At 41.8% G+C, this 18,197-nt stretch overlaps 1 protein-coding gene across 2 annotated transcripts; it reads left to right on the top strand.

Moving 5' to 3' along the window:
* Positions 1–318: 318 nt before the first annotated feature.
* On the top strand, positions 319–5,947 carry slitrk5b (SLIT and NTRK-like family, member 5b). Of its 2 annotated transcripts, XM_061692815.1 has the most exons (3): positions 319–452; positions 773–887; positions 1,317–5,947. In XM_061692815.1, exon 3 carries the CDS (start codon positions 1,372–1,374, stop codon positions 3,967–3,969), a length of 2,598 nt encoding a protein of 865 aa, XP_061548799.1. In that variant the 5' UTR covers positions 319–452; positions 773–887; positions 1,317–1,371; the 3' UTR covers positions 3,970–5,947. The 2 variants fall into 2 exon arrangements, with proteins under 2 accessions (XP_061548799.1, XP_061548800.1); XM_061692816.1 differs by lacking the exon at positions 773–887.
* The last annotated feature ends 12,250 nt before the right edge of the window (positions 5,948–18,197 follow it).

The following is an 18,197-nucleotide window of genomic DNA, read 5'->3' as shown; positions in this document are numbered from 1 at the left end:
AGTGCTGTGATGATTAAGGCTCTTCTGTACCTTCCCTCAGCACTTCCGTGCTGCTTTTGGATGGCAGTGACAGTTTTTCTCCTCGAAAGTGATTGAGATGCAACATGAAAAGCTAGTGAACTCCAACCCAAGACTGGCACAAATGACGGGAAGGCGTCAGGTATCTATTTTATTTTATTAATTTTTTTCTCCCCCCCCCCGCACAGAGGGTTAGCTGTCCAATAACATCAGCTGCTTTCGTTAGGTGGAGCTACCGTGAATGTTTTAAACCTGAGCTACAAATAAAGGATTGACAGATTAGACGAAACAATGATGTAACGTGACATCCTGGTGGACGGTTTTGTTTTCAGGATGAATAACGCCATAAGCGGTTTTTTAAAACAAACCGTTTGAGCGCGTCTCGAGCGCTCCGCTTGGCTGAATTATTGATATTTGGAGGGATCTTTCCGAAGGTAGGTCAGAATGCATCTTTGCTTTTTTTGCCTTTTACACATCTCGGCACGATGCGCAAGTGAGCTGATTCTTTCTGCGTGAAATGAAATGACTGGACATCTTCCCGACCACCGAGTAAGGGAGAGAAAGAGGGGGAGAGAAAGAGTGGGGGGGAGGGAGAGGGAGGGAGAGAGAGAGAGAGAGAGAGAGAGAATAAGGAACTTTGTTACCAGGCGCAGCAGCATCCCCGCCTGCACAGCGAGGCAGAGGAGAAGCATTTATGGTTTTCCTTTTTTTTTTTTTTTTTCCCCTCCCCCCCCCCCCCCCCCATCCTCTTCAGGGCATCGGGGAAGTGTGCTGAATAAAGCCCCGCTTGGTTTTGTCCTGACGGATGAAACATAAGAGAAAGCACTGACATTACCCGTCGAGCCTGCGTTTCAACCCATGGGTGTGAGGTAGGTTGTTTCTGCCAGGAAGTAGAAGATGCACTCAAATCGGGCTTTCAGTCGACCACGTGTCCGATTCTCAGGCGGCAATGTTGTTGAAATATAACGAGATGGGATTGTGCTGTTTTGGGCTCAAGTCTGCCTTTGACCTTGATTTTGTTTTGTTTGTTTGTTTGTTTGTTATTTACATTGCTTGAGGGAGTCCTCCCTCTCTCGTTCTCACGCCTTCTCTCTCTTTCTCTCTCTCTCTCTCTCTCGCTCACTGCTGCTTTTGTTTGAGCCGTTTTAAATCAGGCGTCACGCGGCCAGAAGTTACCTCTGGGTAGCGACAAATGAGGCTTTTGACTCGTGTCGGCTCCAGCTGGTTGAGTGGGAAGTTACCCGCCTGCCTCACATCATCATGCTTCATGATCGTTTGTGTTTCTTGTTTCCTTCCAGATGACATTGGGGATACTTTAGCGGGACACTGAGCGCGGACGTCGTGCGTAGGAAAATGCATCTTTGGATCGCTTGTGTTTTGCTGAGCGCCATCTCTGTATGTAGAGCAGGGATGTCTGATGATGGGATTTGTGAACAACTATGTGCATGTGACGAGAGAGAGGGGCTACTCACTGTGAGCTGTGAAAACAGAGGAATTGGGAGCATCGCTGAAATAAACCCACTGAACTTCCCGCAGTATCATCTGCTGCTCACTGGGAATTTTTTAAGAAAGCTCACCACCAACGACTTTTTCGAATATCGAGGACTCGCCATATTGCATTTGGGAAATAATGAGATAGCCGAGGTGGAAGGTGGAGCGTTTAATGGACTCCAGGGATTAAAACGATTACATCTGAACAATAACAAAATTGATGGCTTGAAGGAGGAGATGTTCTGGGGCCTTGAAAGTCTGGAGTATCTGCAGCTTGATTATAATTATATCACTCAAGTGGCCCCCAATGCCCTCGGCCGACTTCGACACCTGGAGGTGTTGATTCTGAATGACAACTTGATATCCAGTCTGCCTGTGAACATCTTCCGGCAAGTCCCACTGACTCATCTGGACTTGAGGGGAAATCAGCTGAAAGTGCTCCCCTACTCGGGTCTGCTGGAGCACATGAACAGCGTGGTGGAGCTGCAGCTGGAGGAAAACCCGTGGAACTGCTCCTGTGACCTGATTGCCCTTAAAACATGGCTGGAGAGCATTTCATACACGGCGTTGGTGGGCGATGTCGTTTGCGAGTTCCCCTTCCGCCTCCACGGGAGGGATCTCGACGAGGTCTCCAAGCAAGAGTTGTGTCCCAGAAGAGCCATCGCTGAATACGAGATGCCGCCGCAGCCACATTTGAGCACAGACGGCAACTACAGGAGCACGCCGGCCCTTGCTACGGCCTCCTTAACCTCATCTGGCATTGCGAGGTCCTCGTCGAGGCCCACCAAGGGACCTCGGCAGTCGGGTAAATTAAAATCGAGACCAACTTCTCGACTAGCGGCAAACAAACCTCAGAATTATGGCCAAATTATTTCATATCAAACAAAGTCTCCTGTGCCTTTGGACTGCCCGTCCACCTGCACTTGCAACCTTCAGATTTCAGACCTCGGCCTCAACGTCAACTGCCAGGAGCGAAAGATCGAGCACATTTCCGATTTAGAACCCAAACCTTACAACCCCAAAAAGATGTATCTCACTGGGAATTATATCCCTGTGGTGCGGAGAACGGATTTCATTGAGGCAACCGGATTAGATTTGCTTCATCTCGGCAACAATCGCATAGCTCAAATCCATGACAGAGCTTTTGGTGATTTGACTCATCTCAGGAGACTCTACCTTAATGGGAATTTGATAGACCATCTTACCGCGGATATCTTCTATGGACTAGAGAGTCTGCAGTTCCTATATTTAGAATACAACGTCATTAAGGAAGTCACCGCAGACACATTCCAGCATGTCCCTAAACTGCAGCTCCTGTTTTTAAACAACAACCTCTTGAAAACATTACCGGTGGGAGCGTTTCGCAGCCTCACATTGGCTCGGCTCAATCTTCGCAGCAACCACCTGCGATATCTGCCGGTCAGCGGCGTGCTCGATCAGCTGACAGCACTGGTGCAGGTGGATTTGTACGAGAACCCCTGGGATTGCTCGTGCAGCATTCTCGACTTAAAGATGTGGCTAGAGCAGCTCAGCACGGGCACGGTCGTCAACAATGTCATCTGTGGCTCGCCCAAGAGGCTCGCTGGGGAAGACATGAGATACATCAAGACAGCTAATTTCTGCCCTAATAACTCGGCCGTACTGGCGTCCATGATCCCCCCCTCGGAGGAATCCTTCCCTGGCAGCACCATCACCATAGAAACGTCACTGGACTCCGACACACAGTACGGTGCCATCCCTTTATCCGTGATGATTCTTGCCCTCCTGCTCATGTTCATTACGTGCGTGTTCGTGGCTGCAGGACTGTTTGTAACAATGAGAAAGAGACACCTAAAGAGTCAAAACGAGCAGAATAACTCCATGAATGCTTGTATTAGCTCTCTCAACATGGAGTACGGACTGTACAAAAAGGGATCCGTCCCAAAGGTCAGAACATCAGCCGGACACGTGTATGAGTATATTCCATCCCCCTCGGAGCAAACGTGCAGAACTTCAGGCCACGCTTCCGCCGACAGCAAATGCGCCGAGGGATTTCGGGACTTCGACGAGTTAAGCGGCGCCTTCCTGGGCAACTCGGATGAAGAAGCAGCGGGTAATGTAATAGGCTCGCAATACGGCACCACCGCTTCGGAGCCTCTAAAAAAGCCCTCCTGCGTGAAACAAGATGATCCGTTGTACTACAGAGAAGTCCTCGATCCCGAGCAGAAGCCCCGCTACAGCCATACGCTACCTTGCAGGCATGCGGCACGTCCAGCCAGTCAGTACGCATCAGACTTTGAGGCAAGGCCACAGTACGTGCATCCTGACAGAGTACAACAGACAGTAGTGTACTGCACAACGCCAAGTACTGTTTATGTGGAGCCAAACAGGAGCGAATATTGGGAACTGAAGGCAAAGCTTCACATTGATCCGGATTACCTTGAGGTTCTTGAAAAAAGAACAACATTTACACAGTTTTAAGTGACTCGAATGGCTGACAAACACGTTGTTGATTCAGGACTTTAGAGTTCAAGACAGAGGAATAATTCGACGGCATCTTCATTGGTACAACGGATTATGAGCTGCAGCCTGAATTTGTGTAAAGCTCAAGCTTTGCAGCACTGAGCAATAACTTTTGTTCGCATCAATATGTCAGCTGATCCAATCAGAAGTACATCTACTTGTATTGAAAACACTTTGACATCTGAACAATGCATATGGACTATATAGTTTCGAGTCCCTCGTGACTTTGTTGTTTTAAATCGAACTGATACTATTGTCATTTCTGGATTTGATGAAATGTCAAAAAATAGTATTTTGTACGGGACAACAACATAACCACAGAGAAACCCATAATTCTGCATTTTTTGGGGGGGGGGTTTCCTTTTACATTCCTCCATAGTCATCACAAAAATGTAAGGTTTCATAAAAAAGTCATTAGTAGAAAGACGGGCAAACGTTGGGCATTATTTTTGCCAATGAATTTGTTAATATGCCCTAAAACTCGAGTCTAAGGAGTTTCAAAGTGTGAGACAAAGAGCCTCCTTCAGTGAACATAAAATGGCCCTCCCCGACTTTTACCACAGTGAATCTAACAGCAAAATGATTCATGACTGTGCACCGTGCATACTGCTGTTTTTATTGCAGTCTCCACATGCGATGATAGTCCTTTTAATAACAGCGTTCCTTAAAATGATTTCCTGGAGCATACTCTGTGGAGTTTGCCGCTCGCTAGGAACGATCAACTCAATCCATCCGTTCCGAACTTTGCTGAGTCGGTTCACAAAAAATAGTCTTATTTTTCTCAAGCTGCAGCCACCTCTCCTCTCGAGGCCCCGTGGCTCGCCCCAGATGAGGCAAAAAAAAAAAAAAAAAAAAACTCATATTGTGAACACATCGATGTACTACTATTGATTTTGAAGTGAAATAAATCCTACTTTGAAAACTTCACCAAAACTGATGCAAAATGATGTTTAAAATCTTACAACTGTGGCAATATATCGTCAAATATTTTCAGTGCAGCATGTCCACCATCTTTGTGGAGGATTTTGCCGCAGGACTCACCAATTTGTTTTTGTTTTTTAATCAAGTTCTGTCAAGTGTACAGAGTCTTCCAAAAAATGTTAACATAAACTGAAATATGAATATCTGAGTAACGACGTAGCTTAGGCAAACAAGCAAAATGAAACAGGCCTCACGTTGAAAAACAAAGGATAGAGATTTTAGAAGCGATTTCATAAAGCAACACAAAAAACATTTTCCTTTTTACCTTCCTCTTTGAATTTTTCTGTGCCATGTCCAAATCTGGTTTCCAGTTGATGTATGTTTTGTGAATTTCCTTGAAAATGCATGTTGCACACACTTGTTTGACTGCGTTTGAGCATATTCTTACACGCACAATTGCTTTTCTTTGCTCATGACTGTATTTCTTTACCCTGAAAAACTGTAAAACAAAATTCAACCTATATATTAAGCATACAGTAAGTTTGATAAATTTGTTAGATTTTACACATCTTCATATTGGCTATGTTATTAGATTACAAAGGTATATGTCTTTTTTTTTTTTTTGGAACAACCTGTATTAAAAGGGGAGTTAACTCTGTTAAAGTTGCGAGCAAGATTTTAACGGAGCTTGACCTTCACTGACCCTTCCCCTGTCGAGTCTCTGACCAAAACTAAGCCCCTGACTAACGTGCACGAGACGTGCACTTGCAAACAAGCCGACGCTTGTCACTGTCGAAAGAACCAACAAAATGAAACATTTGCGCTGTTGGATGTTGTTGCCCCAAACAGCAATTCTTTGGGATTAAGCATTGCTTTGTTCTGTTCTTGTCATGATGGTCACACGTTTGACACTGATATGATGTAGATCAGACTAAAGAGTAACAAACTGTATTTTCTTTGAATCTCCATCACATTTTGCTCTTTGCTGACTCCTGCTTGAATCAATATATATATATATATATATATATATATATATATATATATATACATATATATATATATATATATATTTTAAATTGTATTTCTTTTTTCTTTGCTAACACACGACTTACTAGTTTGCATATCACGCGGGAAAGCGAGATCACTTGAGGGCTAAAACGCTAAGAATCCACTTTTGACAGGATGACCCGAGAGCTGCGCCTTGAGTCAGTGCAAGTACCGCCGTATGTACGTAATGTTGAACAGTTGAAATTACATGTGTAAATATGAACAATCAAGCAGAAAGCCAGGCCCCTAATGACTCATCTTTTCATAATAGATGCCCCGGAGCTATTTCATTTGCAATAATGTGTGCTTTTTACTCTCAAAGCGGTTGCATTTCATTAGTGCAAATCAGCCGTAAAGATCACATCACATGTTCAAATCCCAAAATAAACCGGGTTGTTACCACGGATATTTACCACCAACGCTTTCGTACAAAACTGATATTAATTTGAAAAAGTGGCCATTCATTTTGACGCGCGTAGGTTTAAAGTGAGGTCCGGGGAATGAGTCATGTTGCTTAAATCAGACAAATTTGGCAAGGTGAGGACTGACATTGGCTGAGGAAGAGCTCAGAATACCATATCGTGGCCTCTCTCTGGTCTGCAGATTGCGACCCGAGAGAGAACCTAAAAATTAAAGGGAGCCGACCACTTGTTTATAGGATAATCTCTCGGGATCAGTGGTGTTCCCTCAAAGCTTCCCATAAGGGATTATACACAACTGCCGCACTTGTTTGGAATTGGTTCAAACTGTAACTCTACTCTGCAATGTTGTAAAGGATTCTTATCACAACTATATTCATATGTGTGGAAAAATAAATCTTTGCCATCAATACCTACGAATCATGTGTGGCACAATCATGTACGAGAATTCATTTCCTGGCGTATATTATGTTATATATGCAGATTTTATACTGTTACATATGTCCAGATAAAACTACAGAATTCTTATGATGCAATACAACAAGTCAGATTTTTCTTCATATAATGAAACATTTAAGGACTCAGCCATATAAAAGATGTATTTTTACAGCAAAAAAAAAAAAAAAAAAAATGTGTACATTAGTGCATACATACATACATGCTTTTCCTCTTTTGAAAATGCACTGCTGACTTGTGAGAGTCAATAAAGATGTCACTTCCTGAATTGTGCAGTACATTCGTTTGGGTTCATACAGTACAGCCATTAAGACAGTCGAAAGAGTAACCTTCGATATTCTGTCCAAACTGCCAAGCATTTTATGAACGCCTACAAAAGAGTATGAAGGCCACAGTGATAATGAAATATTGCGATTATAGAATTCTCACCACTTTTTCTCGAAGATTACACTCCTGTTCAAGTAATATTATGACTGTTCTCCAAACTTTATTATCGCAATATTGTGATTATTTTTCAATACTTTCTCATATAACATAGTTTATTGTTATATTGCAAATCTTATTCTCAACAACTTTTTCTCAAATGTTATCTTCCTGTTCAAGTAAAATCAGGACTTGATTCTCGTAACTTTAGGACTTTATTTTCCCAAAACGTCCCCCCCCCGTAATATTACACCTTTTTCTCATAAAATATGATATTTAATATTTGGGGTCGGAATCTTTACAAATGTGTTCTTGTAACATTTCAACGTGCTTCTCTGAACATTCAAATTTTTCCTTGAAATATTAAAATCAGAAATATTATGACTTTATTCTGGTAATTTGATCTGTTGTTTTTTTTTTTCTTTTCTTCTGTCTTTCATTTAATTGGCCCTGATACTCCTACGTAATTAACCATATTAAGTCCAACGTGGCTACTTATCCTGAAGCTCTTCTGTGCAACATTTTGGATACGTCTTGTAAAACTGCATATATTTTTTTGATTGTTACGGGTGCATATTCATTTTAAACTTGACGATGTCTCATCTCAACAGAATTAAAAAAGCACAACAAATACGAAAGAAGTTTCCGGATAGAAATGTGTCTTAATATGCATCCAGTGTTCCATGAAAGCAAATTATGCAGTCTAATGTCTGGGTCAATACTGTGTTACTGAGGAAAGTCTCTCTTCATGAGACATTAATGCACACAGTAAATGCACATGATTTGGAGTAATATGCACTGAACCTGTCACCTTAACTTAGCTCCCCCATGGTTGGACTTAATGCATGTTAGTCACGTTTTTGAATGCGCTATTGGATTGTTGACTTTTAATGTGTTCGCAGTCATGTGGTACATTTTACCACCACTCGACTGATCAAGCAAGGGAGCAATTATTCTTGATAAGTATTTTTAAAAAGTCCCTCAAAGTGTGTAAACCTACAAAATAAAAATAAAAAAACAAAAAAAATCACCAAATGAATGGAAACTCACACTCCCTATGTTGATGTTGTTGGGATTATCACTCAAAAGCAACTCTGTGAACAGACATGGTACCTCCTGTATAGAATGAATATTTTATTCATATATATATATATATTGCATTTTTGTATGTAATTAAAGACTAAAGCATATTTTATATTGTAACTTAGGACTGCTGGTCTGAAAATATGTTTTTATTGAAGTGTGTGTATATACAGAAAATACTACAAAGTAGTATAAGGGCCACAGTAAGCAAAAAAATAATCCAATTAACAGGAAAAAAAATAATTTTATCTAAGAGAATAAAATCGCCATTTTGAACAGCAAAATTCCCCCAAAATATTATGACTTTATTCTCCTGAAATGATCATTTTTGGAATACTTCTATTCATATTTTATACATATTGTGTCATGAGAATGAAGTCGTAATATAACGAAAATGTTATTACAAGAATAGTCCCAATTTAATTTTTATTCTCCTGAAATTACGACCTTTTTCCGGAATTATTACTTTATATATTCTGCATATAGTTTATTTTTCGTAATGTTGTTGTGTTACTGAGTATGAAGGCAAAAATTTTATCTGGCAATAAAGTGACAATTTTAACGACGTTAAAACTGGCCTCCAATATTTAGTTCAATCTCCAAAAAATAGTAATAATGTCATATATTATTAGTACTATATATATTATTATATATAATAATCTTGTTTTGTATTATTATTACATAATTCTTGTAATATTGTTATGAGATTGAAGTAATATTATGGGGTGAAAAGATGTAATCTTCGGAGAATAGTCATTTTAATGATGTCAAACCTACTCCACAATATTTTGTTTATTCTCTTTAAATTATAACTTTTCCCCCTTGTATTATTACTTTATATACACTTCACTGTTGTAAAATTGTTATGAGAATAAAGTTGTAGAGAAAACGATTTACTTTAGTGTTGTAAAACTGTGACCATTTTGTCGGAAAATCACAACTTCATTCTCATTTGTATTCTTGAAGAACCTTTTTTTTTTTATTCCAGTGTGGCCCTCATACGCCTTCGTAATATGAAAATATCTGGTTATAAAAGAACAAATGGACTCTTATTAATTTAGTTCATTTATTTGGGTTAACAAAAGAAATTCTCTGTCTTCGCTTTATCTGTGCAGACTTGCAGGGACTGAAATATGATTGCGGGCACATGGTGAAACTTGGCAAGAGAGATTTATATCGATTATATATATGCTGCTGCTTTAGCTGCTAGTTAATGAATAAAAATATATGCATTCATTTCATATTGCTTCTCTCTTCCTTTCACCCTCGAGCATGTGTGTGGTAGCTCCGTGAATATAATGCACATCGTAGCCTCCAATCCCCATTGGCATTTTTCAGGACATTACCAAAATTAAAATGGCCACTTTAGAATTTCAAATCAGGTTTCATGGTTTCAATCAAACAAATGGGCTGTAACGATGTGTTACATAAGGCATGCTGAGATTTGGACTTTGGGACGTCTCAGCATTTACTCACCCGCATCACCCAGAGACTTAAATGACCAATGCTGCCATGTAAACGAAATGACATCTGATGTTCCGAGTGTGCTCGCAAACAACACAAGCGGAACACGCCCGGGGCCGTACTACAAAATATGCTCGAATTGAAATTCTCGCTTTTTGGGGGGGGGGTTGAGATTGCTAGATCTGAAATAAAACCATGTCGTCTCAGAGTGAACCAAACATTTGCATACAGACGTTTGCTAAACAACTGTAAGTGCAGCAGACGCAGTGTTAAACTAAGGCCTGGTATCCATGGAAACATCCGCTTGGCTGACACGGAAAATAATAAGAGGCTCTTATGTACTGCAGATGAATACGCTATTGGGCTGTTTGACATACATATGTGTTGGCCCTTTTTAAAAGTAGAAATCGTCAACTATTTAACACGATTGGCCGAAGATTCATCTGCTCGTCAGATCGGCAGTGTGTTGTTTAGCAGTTTCGCTGGGGAGAGGGGAAATTAGGGCAGATCCGCATTATGTAAGCTCGAAGAGACGCGTCAAACGCTGCGAAGACAACGTTTGACTGCGAGCCTTTGCCGAGGGAGAAACCTTTACCAACGACTCACATCAGGCGAGCGGACACGGCAGAAACGCCGCTGACTCAAAGCGTCTTGATACTTCCATCTTCCCTTTCACGGTGGAGAACACAACTGCACATCTGGTGCAGGACATGATGCCTCGCAGTTGTTATAGTCCTAGACATATGTCTCTGGCCCCCCGTGCCCCAAGCCTTCTCGGTCATTATATTTACATGACATGACTGAGAAAATGGACTGATTGTGTTAGTCTGACTGGAACAAGATGTTTAAAATACACATGAACACCTTGGCATCACCGTAATTGCGCATGTCATTGCCGGGGGAATTTATTTACTTAACTGCAGATGTTGGTGGCATCTATTATGCGGGAGGCCTTCATTTGTACTATCGCATTTTTGAACACCGGTACCGGTTTGAAAATTTAAGCCAAGGGAAAGTGGAGGTTAAAGGGGATATGGAATGATGACAAAGCTGACAAGCGCCATTTAAACAAAAAATAGAGCCACGCCGAGAGCAGACTGTCTACCACGGCATAGTTCGATGTTGCATGCATAAGCAGCTTGGAGGCCGAAACATCAGACCGGTGATGCTTAACTTAAGTTGGTTTTACAGAGTAAGTTTTTTTCCAAATAAGCCTGTTCATTGTTTAATTTACATTTACTTAGAAAACCCTAAAATCCCACACTTCAAATTTCTATGCTCATTATTTGTCATTTATCATTGAAAGAATATAGCCGCCCCATTCTCTCTCAGGCAAACACGGAGACGCTAACGCATGCTTTGATTGCAAGTCATACTGATTATTGTAATTCCCTGCTTTCTAGTCTTCCCAATTTCAGCCCTAAAATTAGTACAGAATTCGGCAGCACGTGTCCCGACGAAGACCGGAAGGCTGGAGCATATTACACTAATTTTAAAATCACTGCATTGGTTCCCGCCGGCCGACTGGTTAGCACATCTGCCTCATAGTTCTGCGGACCGGGGTTCAAATCCTGGCCCGCCTGTGTGGAGTTTACATGTTCTCCCCGTGCCTGGGCAGGTTTTCTCCGGGCACTCCGGTTTCCTCCCACATCCCCAAAACATGCGTGGTAGGTTGATTGAAGACTCTAAAATATCCCGTAGGTGTGAATGTGAGTGCGAATGGTTGTTTGTTTCTATGCGCCCTGCGATGGGCTGGCGATCGGTTCAGGGTGTACCACGCCTCCCAGCCGAAGATAGCTGGGATCAGCTCCAGCAGCCCGCAACCCTAGTGAGGATAAGCGGTAAAGAAAATGGATGGCTGCATTGGCTCCCCTTGTGTTTCAGTATCAATTTTCAGATTCTTTTGCTGGTTTTTAAGTGTCTTAAAGGTCCCATATTTTGGATATTTAGACCTCCATAGAGTGGCTCTCTAACATGGACTTTGTATAAAAGGGTCAATTTCATTTCAGAAAAACACTTTGGTTTTGTCACGTGTGTCCAGAAAAGGCCCCTTTGACACCTACTGTACTTCTGTTTGACCCAGTTTTGTATCCGCTTTGTCCATGTTTGGCTAAGACCGCCCCCTTTCCGCTGATTAGTTGCCTCAGTGTAGACGACCCACTTGTGAGAGGACACGCGTTTGTTATGCTGACAGCGCTGGCCCGGGAGCGAAATGGGAAGGCGGACATCTTATCGTAGATAAGCTGGAGAAATTCGAATGACCTGATTTTAGGCTTCTCGACAGAAAAACGTCTGGAACTCAAGAATGCGTGGATGATTTTAATTCACATTTTCACACGTTTACTGAGGCACCATAGAGACAACATTACAGCGCAAATACTAGCACAAGTTTGGTTTGGCAAAATATGTCCCCTTTCATGGTCTTGGCCTTCTTATCTCTCAGAGTGGCTTTTACCCTATGAACCCTCACAGGCCCTGAGATCCTCCGGCTCTGGCCTTTTAGCTGTTCGCAAAGTCAGGACACGCACTCACAGTGAGGCATCGTTCCAGTTTCACGGGCCCCGTCTGTGGAACAGCCTGCCGGAGCACCTCAGGCCTGCAGAGAACGTTCATGTTTTTAAGAATAGGCTCAAGACCCACCTTTTTACTGTAATTGCTCATGTATATTGGGCATTTTTCACCCCAAAAATTATATTCAAATTTCAATAGGTCTAGTAAAAGTTAGACAATTCATTCACAGTTAAATGCGGTATATGAGTAGCTTTAGAAAAGCCATAAATTAGTTTCAAAGCCGCAGTGTTAATTTATTAAATCCATAAATGAATAAGTAAACCTCAGTATTAATAATAGTACTGATCAGAATTGATTAGAAAAACAATTTAGGAGAGGGTTACCACTAACATTTATTGCATGTAAATATATCTATGGATAGAAAATCATGGGTGCGCATCATATATAGAAAGAAGGGTTTTCCTTATTTTTGGTTTTGGTTTTTCCCAATTTTGGGGGTGCGCATTATACTTGAGTGTGTATTATACACAAGAAATGGTAATTTAGCCTTTAACTAATATTTAATTGACCTTTAAACTTACATTTTTATTCCATCCATCCATCCAGCCATCTTCTGTACCGCTTTATCCTCACACGGGTCGCTGGAGCCTATCCCAACCATCTCCATGCGAGAGCCGGGGTACACCCTGAACCGGTTGCCAGCCAAACAAACAAACATTCGCACTCACATTCACACCTACAGGCACCCTGGTCCTCAGAACGGGGTGGCAGATGTGCGAAACCAGTTGGTCACCGTGCCGACACTGTTTTATTTCCTTTTAACTTCATTTATTTTCATTGTTTTAGTATTTTTATTTTACCTTTAAGCGATTTTTTTGTACAGTTTTAGGTCTTTGTTTTAGTTGTCATTGAACGTTGGGTTTGATATACATACAGTATATATGTTTTGTGTATGTTCATGATTATTTTATTATCTTTCAATGTTCCCTCAGAGGGAGCCCTCTGCACTGGGAGCTGTAATGGACCGTGGCAATGGTCCTGCCTCATGGGGTCCTCAGTCGCCATATGTGGCTCCTCTTACACCACTACACTGAGGCTCCATGCCGATGTCCTGTGGCTGCGGTCTGCTGCCTGCTCTTGGTGCAGGCAGCTCCCTGAGATGATGTTTCCTCACTTGAATTCTGTGCCCACCAATAGGTCATTACGTTAATTCATTATTATTATTATTACTATTTTTACCTGTGTGTGTGTGTCCTGTGTGGATGAGTGGCGGGAGGGGACTGGGATTGATTTTAACTATGTAAAGCAGTTTCAGTTGCATGCCTTGGTATGAAAAGTGCTCTCTAAACAAAGTTTGATTGATTGACTGATTGATTTATGCATTAATTGATTCACTGACTGACTGACAGATTGATCGATTATTTGGTAGCTAGGATGCTAGAGCCGCCATTCTCAAGCGACTACCAGAGTCCATCCACCGGTTGGTTTTGCAAGAGCACCATTCATTTGCAGTCTGGATGCAAATCGGTGGAACATCCGGTCTGGATGGAGTCTCAGAGTCTCCAGAAATCTCTAACAACACAATAAAAAGTCAGTAGATTTGTTGCTTGCTGGGGGCACTAAAAAGTTGGGAACACTAAGTAGGCGCCCCCTTCGTCACATGCCCTGGCTCCGCCCAGGTTGTGACGATAACGTAAGCCGTACTCTGCATTTGCATGAGATGGAACCGCCCTCAAAAACCCAGTGCCTTGAAAAAGAGTCTGACGAGGATATTAACTGTGCTGCTATTTGTTTTGTTTGTGTATTTTGACCAAAGACCGTCAGAGACCTTTTATAACACACCTGGGAACTGTTTTAAATTGTGGGAGGAAAAACATTTACTGTAGATGTCTCCTTTGAAGCAAAACTGTTATGGACAAATGTGGAAAAAACAGCAGGAATTGAGGCAGACACGTCGGAACGATTAGGCGGTACAGTTCCCTGGAACTAAAACATGGCCTCACACAACATTGCGGAGATCCGAGAATACTCGAACACTATTTGTCGTTAATATAAGATCATCTGTAATACTGTGCAGGGACTCCAAGCTTTAATTCATGTGAGAGCCTGTTTGCTTTGGTGCTGCTCTTTTTAAAGTCCGATTCAGACAACTTTATTGATCTTTACGTTGGCAATTAATTTGCAGCTTTCAGGTCCAAACGCACATTCAGTCTCAGCAAACACTTAATAAGACAAGGTCATAGGAGACACGGTAAAAAGGCTACGGGACCAGTTGCAACAAATAAATAAAAATAATGATCTAGAGCACTGTAACAATTAGAGACCCAGATCTAAAACAACAGGGTTTTGGTTAGCGAAGGAGGCAAACGGGTTCCATAGTTCCTGGATGACGCACTTAGCGAGTAATTGGGGCAAAGCATCAATTAGAAGGACGCCCACTACTTGAGGACATTCTTAAATCAACAATTTGAACGTCGGTCCATAGAGCTCAGACATCCACCAAGGTCTCTCTTTGTGTTTGTCAGTTAGCCGCCTACTTCACGGTTCACAGAGGAATGCATTATGGCTCTAGTGGATGAACGAGTACCTTGACAGTGACTCAAACTGTGAGAATAGTTATGGTTAGTAGGAAACAGTTGTAAATGTATACATAAAACTTTTTAAAAAGACAAAGTCACATTTTTAAAAGCTTGTTGTCATTTAAACCCCAAATCTACAACTTGCAGTAAACTTTTTGGGATGGTAAGTACATGGATTTAAGCCTATGGTGACTCGTTTGAGGGAGCCTTTACAAGAGAACAATCTCATTAAAGCAGGATTTTCTTTCCCTTTAAGAAAACTTCCACGTACAGGCGACAATGTTGTCAAACAATCCCCGCTCACACCGAGCTGTAAAAAATGATTGAAAACACCAACTGCATATCCTGTCTTAAGAATTTGAGTGATGACAGCAATATGTCATTGTTGGCCACAGTAAATTTAAACTTCGCTGGAGAAGCGCTATCAAATGTTTTTCAGTGTTTAGACGGGAACAATAACGTGATCGTTTTTACAAACGTCCACTCTTGGATCTGTTTTCAAAAGTTTGAGTTTTCCATCTGATGTCATATAAACAAAAGGCAAAAACCATCACTTCGAGTTTATCAGTTGTAATCTTTTTTTGTTGTTGTTTAAAAATGGTTCTGTGCGCTATCAACATGCAGCTACCTTATTATAATGTAACACAATGAGTGAACAAGTTGACAACAAGCTCCAAGCAAGTACTAATTTGGGGGGGAAATTAATTTAATTACATCAGTGCATGTAAACTGGGAAAAGGAGATTTACAAGTATTGTATATTGAACAGTTGGAAGATGACATGTGTGTGTTTTTGGTTCCTGGCAGTGCTCCATTTCAGCAACGTGTTGTGTTGTAAATTATGTTTATGTGCGTGTATGTGGGTGAATAAATTATTGACTCAGAGTGAATTCATGCTTGCCTTCGGGATTGCAGCCAAGCAGAGTTGCTGCGTCCTCTCCTCTTTCAACATCTCTGTTGGCAAAACAAGGAGAAAGGAACGTCTTTGTTTGTTTGTTTTTTGTTGTTGTTGTTGTTGTTTTTTGGGGGGGGGGGTATATTGAACACAAACAGCAATTTGTCTGTGTCCGTCACGTTTGTTTATGTCAGCGTCATGTCTCCCTGCTGATTTGAGGGGAAATGACACGCTGCAAGAGGCCAGGCAATAAATGCAAACACACAGGGTTGGGAGGTGGGGTTGATGGGGGTTTTGGCTTGGGCAGGAGTGGCATACTGCCAGTATATTTGCAACAACACAAAGCTGTTTTTGTTGAAAAGACACTAATATTCATGAGGGCTTATCCGGGCTTATGACTGCCAAACCTGAGAAAAGTGACACAATCCCTCCTCATCCTCCCATTTAGAGAACACATACTACACATGAGACTATTCCACATAAAGAAAAGGGGATTTGGCAACATTGCGAGTGGATGTTTAGAGAAGGCTTTACAAACTGTCTGCGTACATAACATAATTCTCTGTACGCAACCAAATTAATAACAGCCTCCCGTGTCAACATGACTCATGTTTGTCCCCCGTCGCTCAGTCGGATCCACACTGCCCCGTAGAGCATTAACCTCTGCCCACGCCTCCTTCAAATCAGGCCCCAGTCCCGCCTAGCTCTGGAGCACATCAAGGGCAAACCGTAGTGCCACGCACTGCTAATGTTGGCCTGGAATTTATAGTGACAACCAACAGACGTACGTGAACTACACAATAAGTACAAGTGGACGCTCGGAAAACCACTTCGGGAGGCTGACCTTCCATTTGTTCAGTCTCTGAATGGATCTGTAACGTATAATGTATCGCCATCCACCATTGATCCATTTTCTCGGGTGCTTGCCTGCATTTGGGGTGCAGGTAATTGGAGCCTATCCCACCTGACTGTGAGTGAGAGGCTGATTACATCCTGGACAGGTTGCCAGCCAATTGCAGGGAATACAGTGGCTACAAAAAGTCTGTTCAAATCTCAGTTCAGGCTTTGTCTATATGTGCCTTACCATTTGGCTGGCAACTAGTCCAGGCTCCGGACTGCCTCTCGCCCAAAGTCGGCTTGGATAGACTCCAGTTACACATGACCCTAATGAGGATTTACTACAACGCTAGCCAGCGGAATGCGCCAAGCAAGCAAGCAGTGATGTAGTCGTTCTTCTTTACTAAGTGTCATCACTAACTACTGGCCAGGCATCCATATTACAGCATTTCTGGTGTGTTATTGTAAAGAAGAAAAACATTGTTTATTCTGGTTGTCGGCTAGGATTCATTAAAAATGTATTCCATATTGTAGTCTGTTTATTGGGGGTTCATTTTGCCTGAATACATGTTAGTTTTTGGGCTGCTGAGCACCAGTCCAATGGGAGTCTGAGGATGTTTCGGGGAAAAATGAGCAGGAAAGGAAAAATAAGGCTGAGATCACAACTGACAGTTCTATTAAAACTACACAGAAGCAGATTTCTTTACAACCTTACAAAGACACATTTTTAACTGCGATAATTCATCACAGTGTGTTATTCCCTACGATCTTTTACAGATATGTCATCATTCCACCCACCCAAAAACTAATGTGATCCAGCCGCGCAATTTAACGCTGTGACGTGTGTGACTGCAGACTGCGGCTGAGAGAATTCAATTCCTGAGCGTCTCTGCAACAACCGGCGTTCCACGGACAGGAGCGGACCACTCAGCCATAAATGAAGTTGGCCCTGAAGAGCAGCAGTTAATCACTCGTGACCATAGTGGAAGAGACTTACGGAGCAATAGTGGGAAATATTTATTAGGATAATTATGACATTTTCAATATTTGTATGTGTACATAACTTCACCCTTGCCTTTTCTCTAATGAGACAACATTTCATCCATTATTAAATGACTACTTGAGCTTAAAATGCTTTACTCAATACTAATAGTCAGAAAAAGTATGAGTAAAGAATAATGATGCCGCAGGTTGTAAGATATGTTTCATTTAATTTTACCTCCTGGTGTGTCTTTTAAGAATGTCTTAGACGTGTTATCATGAAAACACAAAGGACCAAGTGTTATAGCATACTCTGCATCTCATTACTTGCGCCTCCGGGAATTCAGCCTGTTTTGAAAGGACAGTCCTATCTCATGAAAACAAAAGCAACTGGTCACAATGCAGAGCTAAGAGGTTAAACGAGGCAAGCGACTGTAAAAGCGAAGCCCAGAGCGTGGGGGGAAAAAAAGGGGAGTACCCGTAAGGACGGAAGCAGCGCGTCATACGTTTGTCAATTAGTGAGACGTGCATGTGGCGAATGAAGCGAACACATCGCCAAACACGAATATTC

The sequence above is a fragment of the Phycodurus eques genome, chromosome 12 (assembly GCF_024500275.1).
Source record: "Phycodurus eques isolate BA_2022a chromosome 12, UOR_Pequ_1.1, whole genome shotgun sequence".
Classification (NCBI taxonomy): Eukaryota; Metazoa; Chordata; class Actinopteri; order Syngnathiformes; family Syngnathidae; genus Phycodurus; species Phycodurus eques.
This window is presented reverse-complemented; position numbering and strand designations above follow the sequence as displayed.